This window comes from Anguilla rostrata, chromosome 2 (genome assembly GCF_018555375.3).
Source record: "Anguilla rostrata isolate EN2019 chromosome 2, ASM1855537v3, whole genome shotgun sequence".
NCBI classification, from domain to species: Eukaryota; Metazoa; Chordata; class Actinopteri; order Anguilliformes; family Anguillidae; genus Anguilla; species Anguilla rostrata.
The window spans coordinates 48,217,399-48,242,598 of record NC_057934.1 but is presented as its reverse complement, the minus strand read 5'-3'; the positions used below and the strand labels follow the sequence as shown (position 1 = coordinate 48,242,598).

Below are 25,200 nucleotides of genomic sequence, written 5' to 3'. Positions count from 1 at the left end.
CTGCCAGAAAGCGTCCTTTCCAGGAGTCCTGTCATGTTTATAGTCCGATAAGTAACTCTTCGAATGGGAATGCAATGGAGAATACAGATGAAATACAATTTACGTTGTTTTTAAGTTTCAAACAATTTAAATGCCTTGTATTGAGATATTAACTGGGAAAGCTGGACATATTCGCCTATCTGCCAACAGGTTATGGAAAGTTTTATGTATAGAACATGGTTGACAGCTTACTCGCTATTAACTAAGGACAGTACCCATGTGGTCTTTCCCATGGGTTCTGTTTACCTGCACACCGCGCAACCGTGATTGTTTGAGACTACTCTGTTTCTGCTATGTCTGACAGTAGGTTATTTAAAACATAGTACTATGTTTTATATAGTACTAAAAAAATATATATATATATACACACACGCACATACACACGCACACACAGTGAGATTAATAATGTTTCTTGTTGATTTGGCTCTGTACCCCACAATTTTAGATTTCAAATCAAGCGATTCACATGGTTAAATTGCAGATTCTCAGGTTTTATTAAAGGGTATTATATGCATTTTGGTTCCACCATGTGGATTTTACCACATTTATTATACATAATCCCCCAGCAATGAATAAAAGAGAAGGTTAAATTCAGAGCCTTGGGGGACACATGTAGGATGGTCCTGGGCCTGAGACAAGCCACCCATCCCAGGAAACCCTAAAGGAATGTCCTTGAATGTAGGATTCAATCCATCTAAGAGCAGTACATGAGATCCCAAGTGAGGTCATGGTGGAAGAACTGCATGGTCTACGGTATCAAGGCTGCAAGAAGGTCTGGTAGGATCAGAACAGAAGAGAAGGATGGTGGTCTAGCTGACTAAAGAGTATCCATGTTGAAAAGCACAGTCCCACTGGAGTGACTAGTGCTGAAGCCAAACTGGAAGGAGTTAAGAAGGATATTTTGTGGTAAGAAATAAGAAAGATGTTTAGATGCTGCATGTTTCAGGATTTTGGAAAGAAAGAGGAATAGAGAGACTGGCCTATAATACTGGATAGCTGAAGAGTTTGTTTCTTTAACAGAAGTGTAAGTCAAGCCTCCTTGCAGGCTGCGGGCACACATCCTGTTGAAGGTGATGAGTTGATCATGGAAGAGATGAATGGGAGTATGCTGGGGTCCAGGGTGGTTGGTCGATGTGCTGTCAGCAGGTGAGACATGTCACTGTGTAAGAAGCATGAAGCAGAAGGCTACTGAGAGAAAGAGTGTGAGTGAGTAGAATGAGATTGTTGGAGAGGGGACAGCAGGGAGGACCATAACATCAGGAAAGCGCTGGAGTGTTCTTGCTGAAGTGGTCCACAAATTCAAACAGAGAGGGCAGATGAGTGAAAGAGAGGGAGAGCTGAAAAGTCAACAGAAGACAGTTTAACTGGGTTTTATTATGGAGCTTTGCATTTTGGATTACAAAAGGAACACTTAAGCACGCCGTAAAATGTCCAGTGCTAATTCAACCCTCAACAGATAATATTTGGTCCCACAGTCCAGAGTGGGACCAAATTTTATCTGTTAAGAGTTAAATGAACACTGTTAGAGTTGAATTAACAGTGGAATTTACTGTGTAGATGTACCACTAGAGGAGAAGGCATAGAGTAGGTGTAATTTTAATATTTTATTCAAGATATTTTCTTTTGTAAAACAAAAATCATAGTATTGACTGAAATGTAGCCAGAGGGTTGTTTTATTAAATTATGCTAATGATGAATCATTAACCTGCTTTAAAGAAGTAATTGTTTTTATTGCAATGCCATTTCCTTTAATGGGTGCAGGACACATCACGAGCCAGGAAGACTATAAAATAAATGAGTTGTGTACTTTTCACGTGCCCCTTTGCACTGATTTTTTCACAGAAAAAAATAATAAATCTGCCTCCTATACTGTGAAATGATAACAAAATACATTTTTGGAGATGCATTAGGAATTTTGTGTCGGCTAATAGTGTAATCTGAGACTATAATTAAAAATTAAGCTAATTATCATTATGAGAGAAGGTCTATACCATCATAAGTTTTTGAATGTTATTTGAAAGTTACATATTTTTGAGCAGTAACTGTGTCAGTGTGCTTACTGTATTCAGACAGCATTTGATTTGCATTTTTCTACCACAGTCACCTCAAGGTCCATATCTATCACCATGGATACCTCCACATCCATATCCCTCATTGCATTTTTTTCATAATGTCTGTATAATTTAAATAACTTAACAGAGATTGAGCACAACCCTCGTGCTATATGCACCCCACCAGCTCAATCAGAATTGCTGACATATTTGGCTGATGCCACTGTGATGACCATTTCAACTGCAATGTGGTTCAATTGTTACCCTATCAGTGTGGCACTTGACTGAACATGACACCTTGAGCCTCACATCGGCATTTTGGCCACCTAAATCATGGACTTCCCCTAATTACTGTAGTGTGCCCTTCTGTTGGTTTGGTATTTCATGATGTTAGTAGTCCATTCTGATTCCCAAGGCAGTTCTGTTTCAGTGCTGTAATGTACATGGGCACAATTCTTAAATTCTAAATAGAAAGGCAAATGAAAACCAAAGTTGACATTATAGAGCTCTCAAGAAATGTAACACCAGAACCTCATTAAACGATTAACAAAACAGTTACTGTTGCAGACGAGTAATCTCTGGTTGCAAGAGAAATGCTAGAAAGCTGCAGTCTGTTGAATCATGCCACAATTAATGGCTAAAGGGAAAATAATACTATACCACTGGTTGCTGGAGCAGAACAAGTAGAGTGGAGGTCCTGGGAAAAGGTGAGGCTTAGCTGACTGTTAGAAACTTTAAAAAGCATCAAATGGAGTATTTTATTTTTCTGTCTGTTTTTTTCCCACAGTGCCAGGCTTCCCATACCCAGCTGCAACTGCAGCAGCAGCATATAGAGGGGCACATTTAAGAGGCAGAGGGCGCACAGTCTACAACACATTTCGGGCAGCAGCTCCCCCTCCGCCGATCCCTGCCTATGGAGGGTGAGTAGCCAGACCTCCACAACGAAATGCTTTAGTGGTCACAACACAGTGCAGTGCATGCTGGTCTTGCTTCACCACAGAAACCAACACAGCATGTGACCAATCTGAAGGCTCGAAGACGTGTACCTTGCACAGAGTAATGAAAAATGACTGTAATTTGTACTGTCATGGTTGGTGGCTTTAAGCATTTTCAGTGTCATATGTTGTTATGTAAATTCCCTCAGAGATTGAATGCTGTAGAGAAGGGAAAGCTGTGAACAGTCACAGATTAGTTTTTTATTTTATTTTATTCAGGTTTAAGACTGCAAGCACTGGGTGCTTAAGGAGGCTGGAAGTTCATTCTTATAAAGCATTCCTTTTTCAGTCCCCTCAGTCAGTTTCAGGAGTTGAGTCCATTTTAACAACTAGGATCCTCCACTGAGTTTTAAATCTTTATAATATGCCAGTCATTGGTGTACTACAATTTAGTTTTCCATTGTTACCATTTATCAGTAGCTCATTCTTGTTATACTTATACCCATACTTAAACTCATATCTTTCTATTTACTTGTAGCTACTACCACTTGTGAATATACAAAATGCTTTCATAATACATATTCTTATAGATATGTATTTTTGTATGCTTATACAGTATATTGGAAACTGTGCCATTTGCTTTATAAACATTACTGTGTGCATCAATAAACTAGATTTATTTAATATTTCATATAATATATTTATACAAAATATATTTTTATGTAGAAGAAAGCTAAATTAATTATACTTCAGATCATTTCAATAAAAAATGAGCTGTGTTCTAATATACTACAAAGAATTTGAAAATATTTGATGATACTACTGTACTTATACCTTGTGAGGAAAATATGAGTTGCATCATCATGATCATACAGTTGCAGAACAGCCAGGATCTTATGAAACATTATTCATTTTTTATTTTTTGTGAAGGTAATAACTAAAGAAATACACTAAATGTGTGACAATGCGGTACTCCAAAAGCACAAGAGAATCAAACATGTTAAAGTAACTTCTAAAGAGATTCTTATTTTGCCCGAAATCTGAATCTAAAAGCTTAATAATGATTAGAACACAATTTAAGTGAAACTGATCTCTTCCCTCAGCTATTAGTGTGGCACTTCACCTTAATCTCTGATGCAGTGGCTGGCTGAAATTAAAATACTTTGTAGAATAATTAGAATATGTATATATGTGTCTGTAACACTTTGTTACAGGGAACCTTATGTTCAGAAATATGAACAGAAAATGAGGGGTGAACTTTTCTCTTTTTTGCACCGATATGATTTCTAAAGGATTTTGGCTGCTGTTCTGAATTCCCTGTACCTGGCAGGACAACATTAAATACCATTTTTACACCATTTACAGATATGGTGTAAACCAGTCATTCCCAATCCTCATCCAGGGGGTGTATGCTGTATCCTAGTATCTGTTGCACAAGGTTTTAAGTCGGACTGAGCTGTAAATTCTGAGGTCTGTCCCTCAGTTACACTACAGAAATCCATAGCAAAATAAATATTTTTTGAATGAGCTTTAAGAAATGAGCTAGTTCTTTTTTGTTCAGGATCTGGAACAAATAAGCAATGAATTCAGCTTCATTTGGAGACGGGCCCCAATTTAAGAAGCATAATTAGAAATAAGTTAACAGCAGAAGCACAGTTAACTGTCAAACTATTTTTTAAATTAAGGGCATTCTGAGCCTAATCCAGGAAACCATTATGCTTTAACATCACAGCATATCACAGAGTAGGTAAACATTAATTTTTTAGAAAAGTATGAAGTCCACATGGGAAAATGACATGATCAAAACATAACAAACATGCAGCCAGGTTTATCCATTAATAAATCATTGTACATCTTCCCAAATGCCTTGCCCTCCATTTTGGTTTGCACAGATGAATCCACAGCCTCCTTAGCCCTTAATTCAGGAATACATTTTTATATGCTATTTTACTTTTCTTTATCCTCAGCTGGAATAACCTAGGAATAGTAGCAGTTGGTTGTGCTTGCATGTGAACATGTGCTAAAATGGGGTGTTCTTGTACATGCGTGTGTGTGTGTGTGTGTGTGCGTGTGTGCGTGTGTGCGTCTTTCCAGCGTGGTGTACCAGGATGGATTTTATGGTGCAGATATTTATGTAAGTATTCACTGATGTGCATGCTGTCTTCAGACATTACCCCAGCCATTCCTCATACAAGTTTACTACTGCGGAACAGCTCTGTTTGGTCTATTTACTGTTCCTGGGTCTGTCATAACAAATTTAGGGAGAGATATCTCTTGGTGAAAGGACCTTTCACTTTAACTGTACTCTGTTTCCACTGCAGAATTTTGGAAATTGCTTAGTACAATAATCAACAGAACCATACAAACATAGAATTGAATTAAAGTTGCCTTAACACATTTAATCACATTTTGATATTTTTTCACTGAGAATTATTTGATTAGTACTAAGTATTACGTTGTATTCGTGTGGTGTATACAGTTGTTAACCATTCCTAAATCAAAATTTACTCTGACCTCAGAAATAATCATATGTACAATAATCATATGTACTATAAGCCAATAGTAAAATGACTAATCAAGGTGAAGTTTTGGGCTCTTAAGCTAAAACATCATTTTTAATATTTAAGCATTTGTTATCTGTTCTGATAATACATTTAAATAGTTAATACATTTCCGAGATGTTGTCTTAATTATTCCAAGGACATTTAGCATGGGTAAGATACAGTGCCGTAAAAAAGTATTTGCCCGTTCCTGATTTCCTTTATCATTGAACATTTGACGTATTGAATGGACTGAGATATTTAGACAAAATGTAATATTAGACAAAAGGAACCAGAGTAAAAACGTTTTCTTTTTTTTAAACACCCTTATCACCAATGTGAAAAGTAATTGCCCCCTTAAACTTAATAACTGGTTGAACCACCATTAGCAGCAATAACAGCAAACAGACACTTCCTATAATTTGATATTAGTCTTTCACATCACCGTGGAGGTATTTTAGCCCACTCTTCATTGCAGAACTACTTTAATTCAAACAATCAAGCCTGGCTGTGTTTATTCAGCTGAATCTAATAATCAGTTAAATTTGGTTAAAAGGTTGATTGAGCAACTAAAGGGGCAATTACTTTTTCGCATGGGTAATATTGGTGTCTGATAACTTTTTTCATTAAATAAATGAAATAATAATTTAAAAGATGTGTTGTGTTTACTGTTTCTTTCCCTTTGTCTAATATGAAATTTTGTCTATAGATCTGACACAATTCATTATGACAAATACTCAATAATACATGAAATCTGGAAGGGGGCAATTACTTTTTCAGGGCACTGTAGAAATGCAATGGTTAGACAGAGCAAGGTAGATTAATCACTGAGAAAGAGGTGCTCTAGTGACACTGATACCTATATTCTTAAAAATGGGAAATGTTAACAGTGGCAGATTAACTTGAACATTATATCTTTTATTTTAATTTCCTACATGGATGTAGTTCTCTCTTATTATTTAGAGACTGGAAGCTTTGTCATCAATATTCATGGAAAGCCAGTGTCAAAAGTTAAGTGTCAAAATGTGCTTCTTGAGTTCTGGAGTTATTATGGAAAATAACTTTAGATAAATATTTATACAGAATCTGCAGAAGTGAAATGCTCTGGTTGCAATGGAAATTCTGTCTTACTCTGTGTTATGGTTCTATAATGGTTCTATTCATTTCCTCATTTATAGTCTTTTGGACTATAAATTATTCTCTGTATGCCCAAGAAGCTTTAATATGAAGCATAACTTTAAACATAAAATGAATTCTACAAATGATATTGCTATATTTTTGGAGTAGAAAATTATTATTTTTTTTTAATTTTCTTCTTACTTGAGTGTCACTTTTACAGTCATATTTGTTGTATTCAATGCAAAATCACAATAATTTTAAACAAGATTGATTAACAAAGTGAAATGGTGTGGCCATAAATGTTCAATATTGTTCATAGAAGTGGATGCATGGGTAATGAAATATAGTAATGAAATAGTAATGCACTACATTATATTATATTACATTTTTTACCCGGAGTGAGAATATAGGAGAGATATGGTGCATTCACCTTATTAAAATGAGAATTGTGTTGGACCAGGCTAACAACATTCCCAGACCAGCCAGTAAAGATGGAACATCATTAAAGCACTAGTATAATTATGCTAACCAGGTACAAATTACAAATTTGTACCTGCTAAGATACAAAGATACATACAGGCTGTATATATAACAGGCCCAAAGTGAAACACAAAATTGATAAAATATATGACCTGAAAGCATAAAAACAACATAATCTAAATGAATATAAACAGGGGGCAGTGCAATGCTGTGGGGATGGGAGTGGAACCAAGATGCAGCCTGATGAGGTAGGTCTTCAGTCTGAGTAATGTTCAAATTAATGTTCAAAAGAAGTGCAGGGTGGAATCTGTCATTTCACAGCTGTAAATGTTAGCCAAGGTAGCTAGCTAATGCTGTGCTGCGTCAGTACATGATAAGTAGTGAAATGACATCAACAGAGTTAAAAAGATATGGCATGTCTGTCATCAAGCCTTCTACCAAATTTCCTATGTAAAAACCAAATTAAATAGGCTGCCAGGTAGTTCATTTTATTTTTCTCATCTGATCACAAACTGAGTTGGATTTACCTTCAGACTGTTACACCACTGACATTTTTGTACAAGTCCCTGAATTTATATGCACAATTGGATGCAAAGTAAATGTATCTACTGGGCCTGACTCAGCTATCACCTAGAGTGTCTGTACTGGGAGGAGTAAAGCATAGGGACAAAAAACAAGAATTGCAAGGAATTGCAATTGTAAAATGCACCTCTGATGTTCGTTCTTTTCCTCACCATTAGAGGAGTAACACCGTGGCTCAGATTGATTACTGCAAATTGATATGAACATTAAATATGCATTAGAAAGTATTAGGAAGCATTACTGATATTTATTACAAGCCATTCTTTGTGGACTGTTTGGGTACATTTGCTAAATGTTTGATGAGGAGAGGGAAATTAAGCTGTAAAAGAAAAAGAAAAAAAATGCAGAAAAAAAATGAGATTCTGACATTCATAAGTTTCAAATTGTTTCAATTTAGAGTAACTAGTACAGAGTAATAAAATGGTGCTTACAATCTCGTCTGGATTACCCTGGCATAACTGTTTATTTAACAATGATGTTGCTTTTCTAAAACGTATTAGTTCTCATATTAAAGGCATACAATGCAGGATTTATACCTTTACCTTATATTATAAAATCTCCATGCTCAGTCATATTTATGATGCACTGGCAACCTTTGTCTTTGCTCACATTTGCCGAATCCGTGCTCCTCTGACAGTATATCTTCTTCTTAGATGTATTCAGGATGCTTCTGTAATGCTCTTTTCTGTACGGGGAGGGGTGGGTGTGGCTACAGACCCTGTAGGGTGGGACCATGTTTTAGTGGAGAATTTGTAGCTAGCTAGCTACTGCTATGGCAAAGGTGAAGAAGCACAAGCACAGCAAAGCAAAACAACAAGCCAACAGGGCTCATTCAAAAACCAACCTCAAAATAGTTTTTTTTGATGGCAAAAAATTGAGATATAAAAATAAAAAAGCAAATAAATGGATATAAAATAATAAAAAACTGGGGTGAGTGGGCAAGGCTTAGGACGGAGGAGGAGACTTTGATTGTAAACACAAGGCTAAACATCCAGCACAGTATTCCTTTAAATGAATGCATTAAAGATTCAATAGTACTCCAGCACATTTGATTTGAAATGAAACAATATGAGATTAAAGTGCATACTGTCAGCTTTAATGCGTAAGTATTTATATCTGTATTGGGTGAACTGTCTAGGTATTACAAGCCTTTTCATACATAGACTTGGCCAGTCAAGAGCATTTCACTCTCTGGCTCTGAAACACTGCTTGGTTGCTTTAATATTATGTTTGGGGTCAATGTCCTGCTGTAAGGTGAAGTTACTCTCCAGTGAGGTTACTCTCTTGCTGTTTCCTCTATTTTGCCTGAAGTAAACAGTATACAAATGATTGTAGTTATGGCTCAGAATATAAATGGGACAGATTTTATTTGACGCAATTGCCTCTACAGCAGAAGTTCTGCCGGCTAGAGAGAAATACTTCCAAAAGATAAGGAGATCTTCCATTTCAACTCCTTATTTTAGTTACAATCCTCATAGAAGTAATGATTTTGAACGAAATATTGACGGATTCCGTAGTAGTTAGCAAAAATTAGAAAAACAAAAAAATATATATGCAAATTTGTCTCTGCCGGGAAGATCTCTCAGGAAGGCAGTGCCAAATGAAACCCCAAACCATTGTAGGTGCTGCAGCGAGGACATACATTTTTTTAGTGGACCCAGTTACCCTTGTTTTAAGCTGTTCTCACCCCTATACAGACAATATCATTATTGTAAAATCCTTCCCAGAACCAAGCAGGTTCAGGTCTGTTTTTTTCCCAAATACTGCATCTTGAATATATGACTGGGCTTTCATTCATTCATTTTAATGGAACATGTATACCACTGTGTTATTTTAATGGAGCATGTATACCATGTTTATGTGTGTTGTGATCACCATTTTTGTGAGATCTCATTGAAAATAATTATATTAACTGGAAATGGATAATTTAATTTTCTGAGATAGTTTTGGTCAAATGGCTTTCTTGCAAATCAAACAACAGTCTGAAGCAAAGATTTTGTTAATCACTCCTTTCATGATTGCACAGGTGAATTAGTCAAATAGAAATAAGATGTCAAGTATATAGGCTATAGCACAGATTATGTCTTCTGTGGAATGTCAGTTATTTATTTATTACAGCATGTTTCCAATTCCCCATTTGAAAATAAAATGGAAACAAAAATTAGATTCTTGCAGCTGTCCCCTATTCACTTTTTGTTTTTCTACCATCTTTTTTTTTTTTTTTTTTTTTTTTTACTGGTAAAACACTTTTGGTCACCAATCCCTTTGCATCAGGTTGAAGATGCTGTCTTCAGGGATTCTGTCTCATGCTTCTTGTAGCACCTCAAAAAGCATATCATTTTCCAGTGGGTTCTGCAGCCAACACAACAGAAGCTACCTGTCATGACAGCTCATGTTGCACTCATGGCTCAGCAGTCAGGCCTACTGCACAATAAGTACATTGTTAAAGTTTCAGCATGAAGGAGCATGTGATCCAACTGGAGTGGTGTCATGTTCATATGAGCCCACAGGAAAGACAGCAAGTGAGGTCTTCTGGCTTTATCAGTAACGGCACTTGGCAGTCAGATGGCCACCAATCACAAGTGGAGTTCCACAGTGAATGGAGACTGCTGACCAGAGCATCACACTTTTGACAGACCTCTGTTGTTGACAACAATTGAGCTGTATCACAATAATAACTTTGCACAAGGGTGATCCAAGTAAAAACTTGTATTCATTGGTTTGGTTTTGTTTGCATTAAGGTTTGCCATGCTCATAAACACAGAATGCCACTGGCCTGTGGTGTGCAAAGAGTGACTGTGCTATTGGGTTTTGCCATTTTGTATGCATTGGAATCTGCATTGAACCCACTTAAAGATGAAGTCTGATAATATCATGATTTTTATGACTACACACTGTTACACACAGCCTCCCATGTTATAGTCTGACTTAGTACAGCTTTTCTCTTGTTCTCTCCAAAAAAGTGAAAATTGCATACTGTTTCTCTGTTTTCATTCCTGTTTTCTTACAAGGAATGACTGAACAGCTGATCAGTCATTGCTGTCCACTATTCATTATACAGCACCCTTACTAGACCTCAGATGCACATTATATTACACACGTCTCCCTTTGTGAAATTCACAAGAAGACAGGGAGTTCAATATGGATATGAGATTATTGCACACAATTACTCTTGATTGTATACCTAAATCATATGTTTTAAAAATTAGTACTCATTTTTTTCTAAGGTTTGTACTGTTAAACACGACAGAAGGTTTAGCAAGGTGGTTATGTTACATTAAAGAATGTACCTACTAAAACTCTTTTGTTTTTTTCTGTACATATGCACATCAAGGATATACAAAATATGAAGCCACAAACACTTACTGAAATTTATCTCATATTAGATTAAGGCATTTGGAATGACCAAAATGAAATGATTTGTGTACTTTATGTTTTGTACTGAGCAAGAATGAGAAGCTAATGATAAATACTGTCACAGTAAAAAAAAAAAATGAAGAACCAAACTGAGTGCTTGTTTAATGTGTTGTGTTTTAGGGCGGTTATGCTGCCTACAGATATGCTCAACCTGCCACTGCCACTGCTGCTGCCTACAGTGACAGGTAAGACACAATATTATGACTTAGTATTCATATGCAGGGTCAGAAACATTGCCAACGTTTTACTCCCGAGAACATGACCTTAAACAGGTCCTGAGAGTTGAGCTTACTTTCTTGAAGACTGTCTCGTCCGCAACTGCAGCTATTTCTCTCAGGTCAATTGCCTTTCCCATTCCCAATGAGCATCTAACATGGAGGGCCAGGCTGATTTATTATAATAATTCCTTTTTCCAATTTGAACCGAGCCTATCATGATACACAGTGCTGTAATTGGCAAATGAGATCAATTGAGATGTCACCGTAAATGTAATTGCTGAATGTGCAGTGGTGGAATAGTGCAGCAACTGTAACTGGCTAATTAAGTGTGATAGACCTGACAGTTCTATAAATAAAGGAGCAAGAGTGTTTGGCAGAACAAAGGGACAAAGTATATTTTGCAGACTGATTTAGATTATTTATTACTTCCATTACATTACTTGAGTGGTACTTACCCAACACTTGCTCCATATTCACTGTGCAAATATTATACCTCAGTATCTAAATACAATATAGGTCTTGCTTATGGGCAGCCTTTAAAATGAACTTGTAATAATTTTTGTGTTGTTTAAATGGTGTCAATGTCATCACTTTGGAGGAGTGGTTCGAACACGCATATACACTTGTGTATGAGGGGCCAGCACTGCTGTAAGTCAGATAAGCCTTGCATGCAGGAGTTTGCAGCCAATGAAATCTCAGGGTTTGATACAATCTTGCATGGAAGAAAAGCCAGCCAATCTCAGGAGTTTCTCAATCTATTAGATCACTTCCTGTCCAGCATCAAAAAATATATCCTGTATACCCAGTGATGATCTGGCTCTGATAGCTGCAGTGTCTGGACACTGGGTGGGATATAGGCTGAATTCACTACTGAAATGTATTTCCCTCCAACATTAGGATTAATTTCTTAACTTACTGCATTGTGCTGTTTTTTTACCCATGACAGTACTAAAGAAAATGCTAAAGAATGTTGTCTGAAGAAACAATAAATGTCACGCTGCAGATAATGCAAGAGTACACAACTGTCCTAAATTGCTGTTCTGAATTAGGTGCAGTCATGTGATGCAATGTAGTTAAATTCATCACATTTAAATAATGTATTTATTCTGATCTTTCATCATATGTGTATTAGAACATGTGAACAGAAAGGTAACAATTTTAGTTGAAATGACTGGAAGTCTGAAGATTGGTTGTGTTGTTCAGACAGCAACCTACAAAACCGGAAAGCCTGCAGATTGGCTTGCATGCAAGATTTAAAGAGGCCTGAAAACTAGTTCCAACATTGCATGCAAGGGTAAATGTCCTGCCGGTTGGTTGTCATCTTGCATGGACAGCTGCTGTTTTTTTTACAAATCTTTGTTTGCAAGAATAGGGAGCCTGTAAATTGGATATATTTGATTTGATTTATTTTTCCTATTGTTTTACTGTCCCTTGCATGCAAGACTGTAGTAGATCCTTGGATTTCATTGGCTGTAATCTTGCATGCCATATAAGTATCTTGCATGCAAGTTTTTGAGGAATTATGGCGGTGTTAGCAAAAAGCTGTTTATTACCCACCTAATATACATGCAGATGTGTTCTGTATCTGTCATCATGGGATATGTAGTCACAGTGGCTACTTGAAAAACATGGAATTATTCAAAATAGAAGCACATTATTCACTCAAAAACTACACTTGTGTAAAATCATATTCTGAAATTGAAACTCTATTTTAATAAAAATGTAAACTGTATTTCTGTTTCTAATGTTAAAAAGAAATTATGTTGTTATAATCCTTTCCATGCTATTATTAGAATTTATTTTTTTTAATACTGTGTAGGTCATGATTGATAATGTGCTTTTATTATTTTGGTTCCTACATCTTGTTATGGTTGTTGTAATGTTTTTTGTTTTTCCTTTGTGTATGTGTTTGTACTTCTGGTGAGATTTTACACATACTTTAGTTGAGCTAGATGTTGTTCATGTTGTTCATGTTCCAAGAAAGCAAAAGTGTGGCATCAGGAAGCTTGTGATATGCTTGCCAAATTGTCTTTTGGTGAAAATTCATTTTTGAAGACCAGCCATAGTGTTTGCTCAGCTGATCTGTGGCACTGTGTTCTTTGAGCATGGTAGCATATGAGGAAATGTCTTCAAAAGTTTTCAATTGCAAAAATGTCTGTCAAACTATTGTCCAGCAAAGTTCTATACTGATTGTAAAACATAATTAAAGTAAAAGCATAGTCATATCCTTTGTTCTGGATTTGGGGAGGTAGATTCTCAAAAAATATTCAGAAATTAGCAATGATACATTCACTGTTGTTTTGGATAATTATTGGTTTTGGGCTTATTTTTTTATATTAATATTCAATGATTAGTAACTCATATTTTCTAATATGTGCTGCTATTAGATAATTTACATGGTGTTGCAAACTATTGCATTTTAATTATGCAAGGATCAGGTAAGTTTAAACATAATTTCTGCTTTATTCAGTACAGCAGATAATTTTTCATAAGATATACACATCTATCTAAATCTATATATAGATATATACCCTATGAGACTTAAATACTGGGAGGCTGGCAAACATGTCAAAAATTGATTGACATTTGATTTTATGGGAATGACAGTGAGGGTATTACATCTTTAGGAGATTAGATTGTAGGTAAGAATGACATTGGTAAATTTAAGGCTTACAAGGTCAAGAATTAATGTGTTGCAGAAATAAATAAAACACGGTGTTGAAATGAATTCTAGTGAAATAAACAGAACTGAAAATCATGACCCAAAACACAGAAAAGACTGAATTAAGATCAATACCCACAATTTAAAATATACAGATATATTTGGTTGATGTAGTACGAGGATGACAACTTCCTTATTTATTGTATTGTAACATAATTACATTGATCTTGTAAAATGTTGAATTGATCTTTGGATTTTGTTGATTAGCATGTTAAAGGATTGGATGAATTCTGCAGATACTTTCATTGTGAATGTGTAATCATTAGGATTGTGTGTCATAGTGTATGCCTCTGTGCAAACAAAGTAGCTTAAATTGTGAGGAGTAGGCTGCAGATAGGCTTGCAAAATATAATTGGCGGCAGTTGTACCTTTTGAAAAGAGAAACTATATTAGGTAAAATATCAACTAACATAAAAAATGAGTATATTGGCTTAAATGTCCATATTATATCCATTAAATATAATAGCACACCTATTCAATTTATTATGGACTGTTTTCCGTAACTGTATATTACACTTATCTAGCTTCCAATTGCGGTATCCATAAGAAATTCACAATTGGTTTCCATGATCACTCTGTTCATTAGAAAATTATTAATAGCAAAACCATGCACCCTATGCTAGTTTGATTGTTAGGGGGGATGATGGAGAACAGAGAAAGAGGGTAAACCTGCTGTGGAACAGTCGCATAGACAATTGTGTAAATATTCAATGTATTATCGATATGTTTGACAAAACATGATTTAAAAAAGGGTACCGTAATGTTAAATAATATTTTGAGTGTTAAGAGTATAAATGAATTTTAAAAAGAGAAGCTTGGCTAAATTGTTTATTGAGCAAGGAACATACACTACATCCTGTGCACACTACATAATGACATGTACAGTCTAGTACTAAACTTTTACTTAGAAGTCAGGCTACACCACAAGGGACTCAGTATTTTCAAGATAATAGACAATTGTCTCAAAGATGTGTGATATATATATATATTGTTTTAATTAATAGCACATGTTAACACAGTTGTGAGTTATTGAGGACATTACCCATATACAGTGAGCTCCATAATGTGTGTGACAAAATCTTTTGTAAACATCGGTTTCACCATGTAGAAATTACAACACATAGTGACTCATAGATATCACCAGGTGCTGGGTACTGGGCAGCAGTGTAGTATAATGGGTAAGGAGCTGGTCTTGTGACCTAAAGGTAACAAGGTTTGATTCCCAGGTAGGACACTGCCGTTGCACCCTTGAGCAAGGTATTTAACCTGAATTGCTTCAGTATATATCCAGCTGTATAAATGAATGCAATGATAAAATGCAATGTATGCAATGTATACTGATGCTCTGCCAGTTCTGTACTACAGCCATCTTCAGCTCTTGCTTATTTCAGGGCCTAGTTGCCTTAAGTTTTCTCTTCAGCATATGAATTGAATTCAATTGGATTCAGATCAGGTGAATTACTTGGCTAGTCAAAAATTTTACAGTTTTGGGCTTTGAAAAACTCCTTTGTTGCTCTAGCAGTATGTTTGGATCATTGTCTTGATCATTGTAGGATGAAATGCCATCCAATGAGTTTGGACCATTTGGCTGAACCTGAGCAAATAAGATGCTTCTGTACACTTCAGAATTAATTCTGCTGTTGCTATCAGCAGTTACACCGTTAATGAAGACAAGTGAACTAGTAAGTGTGACAACCATACATGCCCAAATATCTTGGGCAGTCCATTTTGGCCTCCATGCTTTGCCCTTGCCATCACTCTGATACAAGTGAATCTTGATCTAATCTGTCCACTAAACATTATTCCAGAACTCTGCAGGGTCCTTTAGGTACTGCTCGGCAAATTGTAACTTGGCCATCCTGTTTTTAGTGTTTGACTAGTGGTTTTTATCTTGCAGTTTAGCCTCAGTAGTTCTGTTCATTAAGTCTTCTGCAGACAGTAGTCACTGACACATTGATGCCTGTGTCCTTAAGAGTGTTTCTGATCTGCCGGACAGGTGTTTGGGGGTTTTTCTTTTTCGTTCATCAACTGTAAAGGTCTTCCTTGCCCAACTGAGCTCACCTGTGTTCCCTTTCCCAAACAGTTAATTTTGGCAATACTAAGGTTTGGCCAATGTCTATGTTTTTTTTTTTCTTATTTCTCAGCCTCATAATGGCTTCCTTGACTTTAATTAGGACAACCCTGCTCCTCATGTTGACGAACGTCATTAACAGACTCCAAAGGCTAGAATCAAAAGCCTAGAATAAAAATCTGATATAGAAAGCTCTTATACCTGCACTAAGGAAGCACACTTGACTAATTCAAAACACCTGCAAAGTCATTATTGTGCCCTGGAATGGAGTTGTAATTTCTTCATGGTGAAAACAAAATGTATAAAAAATACCCTTGAGATTTAACCACATGTGAATTGTTTATTTACAAATCTCAAATTGTGAAGTACAGAGCCAAATCAAGAAAAATGACTCAGACATTATGGAGCTCAATGTATGTTTATATTGTAAGCAGTACGTTGAAAAGCTAATGAAAATGATCTAGGTGGTTTCATGAAGCGCATGCCTGTTACCCTACAACATTTATACTGTTTTGAAAAAGCAGATGATCAGAAATGTGCAGTGAAATCTAACAGTCCTCTGTGTAAATGAGTAGCATCCCGTCTGTGAGCATTTCACAGTAGAGTTTTGGTCCCACAAATTTTATTTTCTTATGTTGAAATCAGCATGCACTCTTTATGATGCATGGATTATTATGTGCACATAGCCTTTTTATAGTTTGCACTGTAATATGCATGTGAGCATTAAATGGTCCTTTGTTACATTTCAAGTGTGTACTGTAAGGGGGCAGAGTTGCCCAGTTCAGGATTGCATACACAACCAGTGCATATTTTGTGAAAAAATCACAAGACAAACATAAGTACTGTACATACGTACTGTGCATAATTGTTTTATTATACCATTTTTTTCCACCATGCCATCATACCAAGCATGTCAGTGCTCCATATCTCCTTGTGGCCTCCTTGCGTGTGGGGCTGCGCTAAAAACTCAGACGCTTTTGCTCGTGAGTTGAAATCCATTTACCGCCAGCACCCTTCCTTTCCCCCATCTTCAGACATCCACTCAATTCGGCAGGCAGCACATTGCCCAGTCAGCAAGCGGTATTGTGAATTTTATCTTCTCTTGCAGAAATCAATTCGTCTTCGTTGCAGCAGATGAAATTTCTTGTAACACCTCTTCAGGTAAAAAAAATAAAATAAATAAATAAATCACTGACACTTTCTTGATGCATCCACGAGGGAGCCAACATATTTTTTTTTTCTTCTTTTCCTTTTTTGTGATTAATGCATCCAGCAGCAAGGGCCTTTGTGGCCCAGCTGTAGACAGCTGTGTTATTATTTATGGCCCTCAACAACTAAATGTTAATTTTTGTCATGTTTCTTTTTTTAACAAAGTGAAGCTGTTTGGAGCATGCATGGATATACCTTGCAGCTAGTGCATTCGTCTACTCCTGTGTTTCCCTCTCATCCTCTATGCTTTTAAGGGGCCTGTGTTCTTTAAGGAGATTGAAAGAAAGAAAGAAAAGAGTCACAATTTAGAAACAAGGAACTTTTTTCACATTTGTCTGGATTTGTTTTTTCTTGTTTCGTTTGCTATGAACAGTTTTCAATGAATAATATTTTCCTCTTGGTTTCCTATGGAAGAATTTCAGGTTCAGTTCCGACCATCCCCTGATCACTTAAGGTGACCATCAGATTCACTGATTGACTAGGGTGCCCTAATTTGCAGTGTGGCATCCAGAAAAATAGCCACACTTTCATCCATTCATTCATTCATTCAGCTGGTCTTAGAAAAATGAAACAATTGCAATGTAATAATCATTCAAACTGGACTATAGGTTAAGCTGCACATGCACACGCTTTTGTACGTTCTTCTTAAATACACTGGAAATCTGGGAATTGTAATTCCAAGAATCTCACAATGAGTAGAATTAAAGTCATTAAAAGCTACTCTTGCCAGTCAGTGAGTACACTGACTACGTGTTGCAGCAGACGCATAAAAATAGCTATAAAGCTGTAAGCTGTTTAAAAAATTCTACAACTGTAATGTAATGGTTTATTTTACAAAAGCGAATCCTATTTTTTTCAGTGTTGTTTTTAAAAGTGTGGTACCGTGTGAGAAACTGATTCTGATTTTCACCATGCAACTTAATCCTCATACGCTATTTCTTTCTTTGCTTTCCACATATTGCAGAAGTAAATTAGGTTGTTATTTTCTGAAGGTACTGCTGAGTGCATGGAGGGCAATCCCAGAGGTTCAGCCATTTCTCGACCAGGTTTTGTATTAAACTACCATTGATCCCCTGAGTGTTAGGGCAGCTGAACCAAGAGTATCAGGCTTTAGATTAATCGATTTCCTAGACACCTGGAAGATGTGTGCAAATGCCAGGAGGCGAAGTAAAGGGCACCATCTGTAAAGGGCCAGTGGAAGTGGCAGGCTAAGAATGAGTTAAAAATGGATTGCAGTGAACATCCTATTACCATTACAGCTTTGTAAGTAAAGATGGCAAATGACTGGAAGTGAGTCCTATTTACTGTATTTTGGGATAAATATGTGGAACATTAAACCAGAATACTCAAGAAGTTCGAATCCCATATTGATCTACAGTACAGAATGAAGACATCATCACTGTAGTAATATCATTTATAGCATGTTTATTTCTCATTTAATACCAGAGAATGGCAAAGACTGCATACGTCTTAGTGATATAGTTTAGAACAAATGTTTCCTATTAAATGTTTTCCTATTAAAATAGGGCATGCCAAGGATGAGACCATAGTTGAAAAAAGTGTTTTATTATGATTGTGATCTAGTTGGAAAAATGTATATTTATATTTTTTTATATAAATTAGTCTTATGATTGAGTTATATACTGATATTCTATATATGTTCATGAATTAGCAACCATTCTTTGCATATATAATAAAGACTGGTTTAGTCTATATATATATATATATGTTTTTTTTATGTACATATTTGCTCACTGACATTTTGATTTAAAAAATAATGTACATTTGCCCTGTGTTTCACTATGTATAACCTTGGAGTCACCTGTTCAAGATTTGTGACAGAGCTATTTACCAGTTCAGAGTTTGATCTCTGAATAGACTTACTACAAACTAATTAAAAGTGGCCCTGTAAACAGAGATAACACAGGTCAAACAGAGAAGACTGGGCTGGGCAGTGAAATATGTAGACAGACAGGCTCTACAGTGAATAACAATGCCCAGCCTAATCTGCTGTGGATTAGTTCCTTAATCACATGGAGTGAGTAAATATGCAAATTAGGTAATTGACAGGCAGTGTTCAGCTTTCTGATTGGCTCTTATCTGCCCCAAACCCTGTGCAGGTTCTGTCAGGCCCAGAGGAGCAGATAACCCAGGTTATTTTATCACATGACCTTATGGGACCAGGATTCTCTCTGTGAGCCACACATTTAAAGGAGAATGGAAGTCTTACTTTACCTTTCAAACCTGCTAGATAATTGGGGGCAGCACCTCCAGTAGTCCACCACAAGTATTCTAGACAAGATTAATAGCATAGACAGCTCCTGCATGGAGGTTGGGTTTATAGAAGGGTTTTGTTTGTTGTTTTTGGTTCATGCCTACAGCATGCATTTTATTTACAAAATTTTAAATGCTTATGATGTGCAGGAAATGATTATATGCTTCCTAGAATTTGAAATTCTAAATTCCATCAACAGTGTCAAGAATATTGTTTTTTTTTATGATGCAGGTAAAAAAGAGGCGGAAATTATTTTGGTGTTCTTTCCTTTAATCCTCTACAATTAGGTGTGTGTCGAAGTGTCCTTGAGCAAGACACCTAATCCCTAACTGCTCTGGCAAATGAGAGGCATCAATTGTAAAGCGCTTTGGATAAAAGCGCTATATAAATGCAGTCCATTTACCATTTACCAATTACACAACACAAGTTAAATTCTGGAAAGTGTTCAACTGCAGGTTTTGAGCATTGTTGAAAGAGTATTCTCAAGCAATAACTTGAATTGTTGTTTTGTGAAGTATAATAGTAATTTACTGTATAAACAAATTTTAAGGAAGGGGAAAATGAAAATTATTGACTTAAGATAGCATGCATTGCGACAGGCTTTGCAAGTTTACTAGATAGCTGAAATATTGTTTTTGTTTTTTTTGTTTTTGTTTTTTTTTTTCATTGGTTAAAATTTGCTTTGAAAATTCACAATAACTGTCAAGCTAATGTATATGGCCTTCCCAAAGGAGTATAGCAAGGGTAGGTAAAATCTGACTGAAACCATAAACATTGAAGTCATTGATAGAGAGATCCTTGACCAAATCATGGATCTATGGTCATGCTTGTATATAAATTCAATAATGCCAAATATATTATTGAATGATGGGGGAAAAAAATCTATATCTGGGTATGCAATGAACTTTGGATGTAACGTTTTCTGTCCTTGCTATTCAGCCCCGATGGTGTCACTGAGTTCCTATTATGGATGGTGTTACTGAATACTGCAGATATTTTAAAAACACAAGTAATGCTATTGCTTATACTGAATATAAATAATTTGCATTCATTAGTGATGAGATTTCATTGTCCCCACCCAAAGCAGTACCCTTGTACGCATACGATAATGGATGAAGAAAGTACATCCATTATCTTAGGGGTAGTTTAATAATATCTGTAATCACAAATTTACTGTATTCCAGCTCCAGTGAGATCCCTTTATTTCCCCAGAGAGAATACAGCCACAACCGTCTCTGTCTGTCATTACCATTTTGACAGTTCACCAACCTTGTGCCAACAGTTTTAGGTAATTCCACATGACCAGTGTAATGTCACAGTTAGATGATTCTAAGTTCAGTTGACAGTGGGTTCGCCATATTATAAATACCAATGACTAGAATTCTTCTGATTGCTCTTAGGAATTTTGCCTAACATGTGTTAATCCCCATTTTTGTGGGAATTTATGGCCATTGGATTTTGGTTTATGAGTGGGAACACTACCAAAGCAAACTGCTTTGTTGTAGAAAAGAAGATGCCTCAGATAAGTATCCTGGGCCAAATCCAGAAATAAGAAGTCATACATTGTAATGAAAACTGAATTAATTTCCCCTCTGGGTCAGACAGGGTTGGATGGATTAAAAGGATTAGTATGCAACCATTCTACTTATGTGCCACACAATGCTGTCATTACTATTGAAATAATGTTCTAATTATAAAATTACATTAAAGAATTCAAACAAAATGTTTGTCCTATTTCATATAATGTAACTGCTGCACAGTAGATTTATTTTGAAGTCCAGTTATGATCAGATGCACTGTATTACAGTTAAAACTACACTATCACAGTTGATTTTTAACATAACACTTTCCTGTGTATTCTGTACATTTCAAATATTATATTTTTAAATATCAGAAACTGATAGGGTGATCTAGATGATTGAAGGATGATGTTTTGTTCTGATGTTTTGTATCCACTGTCTACAATATCCAATTTTTGCAGTCATGGCAGCAATTCAGGTTCTTTTGTAGAATTTTCCTTTTAATTAAAATTTTATTAAAATTCATGCATTGTACCTTTTGATGTAAATGCATAAAACTTGTTACATTCATTATTACATTGTGACATATCAAGTTGTATTTTTAACAGTTTGCCAAATAACATTCCAGTCATTAAGATAAGCAAAATTCTGAGTAGGATACCCCTTTCATATATGCAAGCATCTAATGGACCTCCACACTGTAAAACGATTTATGAAGTGAAAGATAGTCATCATCAATCCAGTATGAAGATGCACTTATGGAAATATGTGTTTGTCATGTGTAAATGCTAAGGCTGTTTATTTCTTATCTTATGTATTTCATTACTGCCTCACACGGTTTAAGTAAATATGGCAAAAAATACAATTTGTGCTTTTAGTTTAAGCACAGTAAATCTCAAAGGTCCAGGAAGCTGAAAATCTGTGAATTTGCTGATGTTGTTCTAATATGTTTTTGCATTAACAAATGGCCAAGAAATATTTTTAAATTATTTTTGCGAAAAAAAAGTTACATCCTGTGCCAAAATTGGCTTGCTTTCCACCTTGGTTAAATGCCAGGTCTTCAGTGAGCAGAGTTACCTGCATGCTAGTCACATAACAAAAACCTTAAGTCTAGGAAATCCTACATGTAATATGTAAATGACGCTCTGGACATTTTCGTGCGGGTAAGGCAAGCTAAGTTGAAAATGCCTAAGATTGCCCCTTCTCTGGAAGTGGAGAAAGTAATACACTTTTTTCTTTCCAAAAATGAAAAGATCCACAAGAAGAAGAAATTGGTTTTATTTTTATTATCTGTACAGTTAGTTGCAGTGCCCATTTTCGCCCAGAAGTTGTCACAAAATGTGGTGGATCAGTAAGTAGGCCTACCATTAGCTAGCGACAATTAAATAGCTTTCAAGCTTAGACATGTGGAATCAAAAACTTTGTCTGGGTGTAATGTCCAGAGTTTGAGACTGCAATATGGTCTAATGTTACCGTGCAGTAGCTCAGTGTTACAACATTATTACACATTAAATGAACTTCAGGTTCAACTATACGACTGTGAAGTCTAGTTTATGTTGTATCTTTCGTTTTGCCTGGTAGTGTAAGGTTACTGCTTGGGACAATCTGCTCTAACTGGCTCTAATGAGCACAGAATAGATGCCCACCTTGCCCTTGTCTGCAGAACCGATCACAATTGCCTAATAGTGTTTATTACAATTTTAATGGTTAAACTTGGGTTAAACACAGGAATTAAATATTAACTTCATCTTCTTGTTTTCTTTCTTAATTTTTCAACCTCCAGCATGATTAGTCATTCTAACTGATCAATATCAATCAATCACAATATATCTGTCCATTATTTACAGTAACCAAAAGGTTAAAAAAGATTTATTTATTCATCAATTTATTGAGTAAATGTATACACATTTGATGCTACGTGGCTCGTCATTACCTAGTTAGTTAACTTGTTAGTTATGTACACTCTGGTGTTTAGAAATTGGAGGCAATCTCATCCAGGTGTCATTATTTGCAGCACGTTATCTAGCATTCCAGTAGTACAACAATAGAGTTACAGTAATCACCCTGTATATCTAAAGCTAGCTGCTGCCTCATCTCACTTATGAGGGTTAGGTAGCTAGCAGCTTTTCAATGAGTAGCCTGTGGATGCTATGAGTGGACTTATTGTTGGAAGGATAGCTTCCTATTAGTACTACTAGTTTTACAAAAGAAAAAAAAAACGGTTCACTTCAGAATGGCATGTTTATTTGAAATAACATTTTGCAGAATACAAGACAAATCAGATTTACTCTGTTTCGTGTGCACATCTGACACATTGTTACGGTGGCCGACAAGGGCAAACGCGCTACAACGGCCCAAAACATTTCTATTAGGAGAAACGTGCTGCAGCTTTAGAAACAATGCCAATTCAAAAACACATACGAAAATCCAAAACAAACACAACAACGGAAATGTGCTGCAAATGAAAAAACGTGCTGCAGAAAGCCAAAACAAATACATTAACAGCAAACACGCTGCAAATACAGAAACGATGCAAAATCAAAAACACACAAACTCAGAAAACAAATGCAACATAAAAACGCTGCATATCCATTCAACACAGTGGAAGTTCTCCAGAAGAGAAAAAAAGAGGTTATTTTATTTTATAGACTTTACCCCCACTACTGCACGCACCAAAGGGTATTTTAGCATCTAACGATTTAGGTTTCTTGACACAATGGTGTCCCAAAACGTGTTAATATTTCTGATTTTTGACTGAAATGATTTAATGTACTTGTTTACCATGGAAGATCATATGCGAAGATTTCAGTTCCTGAAAAATGTTTCCCTCATTTAAATTCTTTTATGATGACAGAGCCACAGAATCCTGTGATATTTATCCTGTGATACGGTGCAATCATACATTTGTTTGATTTTGCCACGTCTCCGCCGTAGTTTTTTAGGTTCTGTTTTGTGTGAAAAATCATGACTCGCTTGAAAAATCAATTGAGTTCTTCCCCCAATTTTTTTCCAAGCCTTCCTTCATATCTGTTATATTCATTGGTGATAACAGTGGTCATGCAGGAACCATATCTTGTGCCATATTATCTTAGTCCAATGTCAGGTCACACTACACTACAGATATAATGACAAAAGCCTTTGTGTAGTTAGTGATCTCTACACAATTGTAATTTGTTGTTTTACAAATCATTCTACGTGCAGTACCTGGTTACCGTGTTACTCTACACAGTATTTGAACATGTTATACATATTACAAAAGCTAAGCAGAATAACTGCTCATCAATCACTAGAGATGCAGCAGTCAGTGGGTTATTTGACGTACTGTATAATATGTACAATAATATCTTGATGACTGTGAAGGCTGATTCCTAAGTGCAATTAGCCTAGTGCTGAACTCCCCTCCTGAAAGCTAATGATGTATAGGACATATGGCTGCCCTGCTTCATTGGTTCATTAATAAGAGAATGGGAGAAATCATCAATATTTTTAAGATATGCCCATTTTAGAACAAATACATATTCAAATGACACATCTATATCCTCAAGAGTTAACATATCTATAACATGCTTACTATCTTATAAAAGTGAAAAAAATGTTTTTTCTTGCGAAACAATTTCAGCATTGATAACACACATGTAATCAGTATTCTATACAACAAGGAGGAGGAAAGAGTTGGGGAGGTGGGGGAGAAAGTTCTGGGATAACTACACTTAAAAACTTGCACTCTCACTCACCAAGATATTTCATACATCATATACAATATTTCAAATTATGTTCAGATTTTGACCAGATCACCCCTATTAATTTGAAATTGTTGGTCCTTTGTACAAGCCAAAACACAACAAATTGGTTGTGTATTTCACTGAAATTCCATTTGTATTTAAATTAAACCTGTCTAGGGACAGTACTATTGCTTGCTTATGAAAAGCAGGAAGGTTACTGCATGGTTAATTGTCTGGGGACAGAATTAACAGAATTAACACCTATTGCTTATAATATGATGAAGGTACTTTATCATGCTA

The 25,200-nt window shown here is 35.9% G+C and overlaps 1 protein-coding gene across 33 annotated transcripts in view; it reads left to right on the top strand.

The window, feature by feature from the left end:
• Positions 1–25,200, top strand: part of LOC135248276 (RNA binding protein fox-1 homolog 1) — a 648,052-nt gene that overhangs the window by 619,408 nt on the left and 3,444 nt on the right. For 15 of the 33 annotated variants that reach the window (XR_010328400.1, XM_064322712.1, XM_064322701.1 and 12 more), the window contains 3 exons: positions 2,878–3,010; positions 5,120–5,159; positions 11,284–11,348. Coding sequence is in view for 26 of the 33 variants with exons in the window: in XM_064322712.1 (XP_064178782.1) it covers positions 2,878–3,010; positions 5,120–5,159; positions 11,284–11,348 (238 nt within the window). In the remaining 7 variants the exon portion in view is untranslated. Of the gene's footprint in view, positions 1–2,877; positions 3,011–5,119; positions 5,160–11,283; positions 11,349–11,979; positions 12,030–17,282; positions 17,336–25,200 lie in introns of those variants that run through there. The other 18 variants (XR_010328397.1, XR_010328396.1, XM_064322703.1 and 15 more) reach the window with 7 other exon arrangements.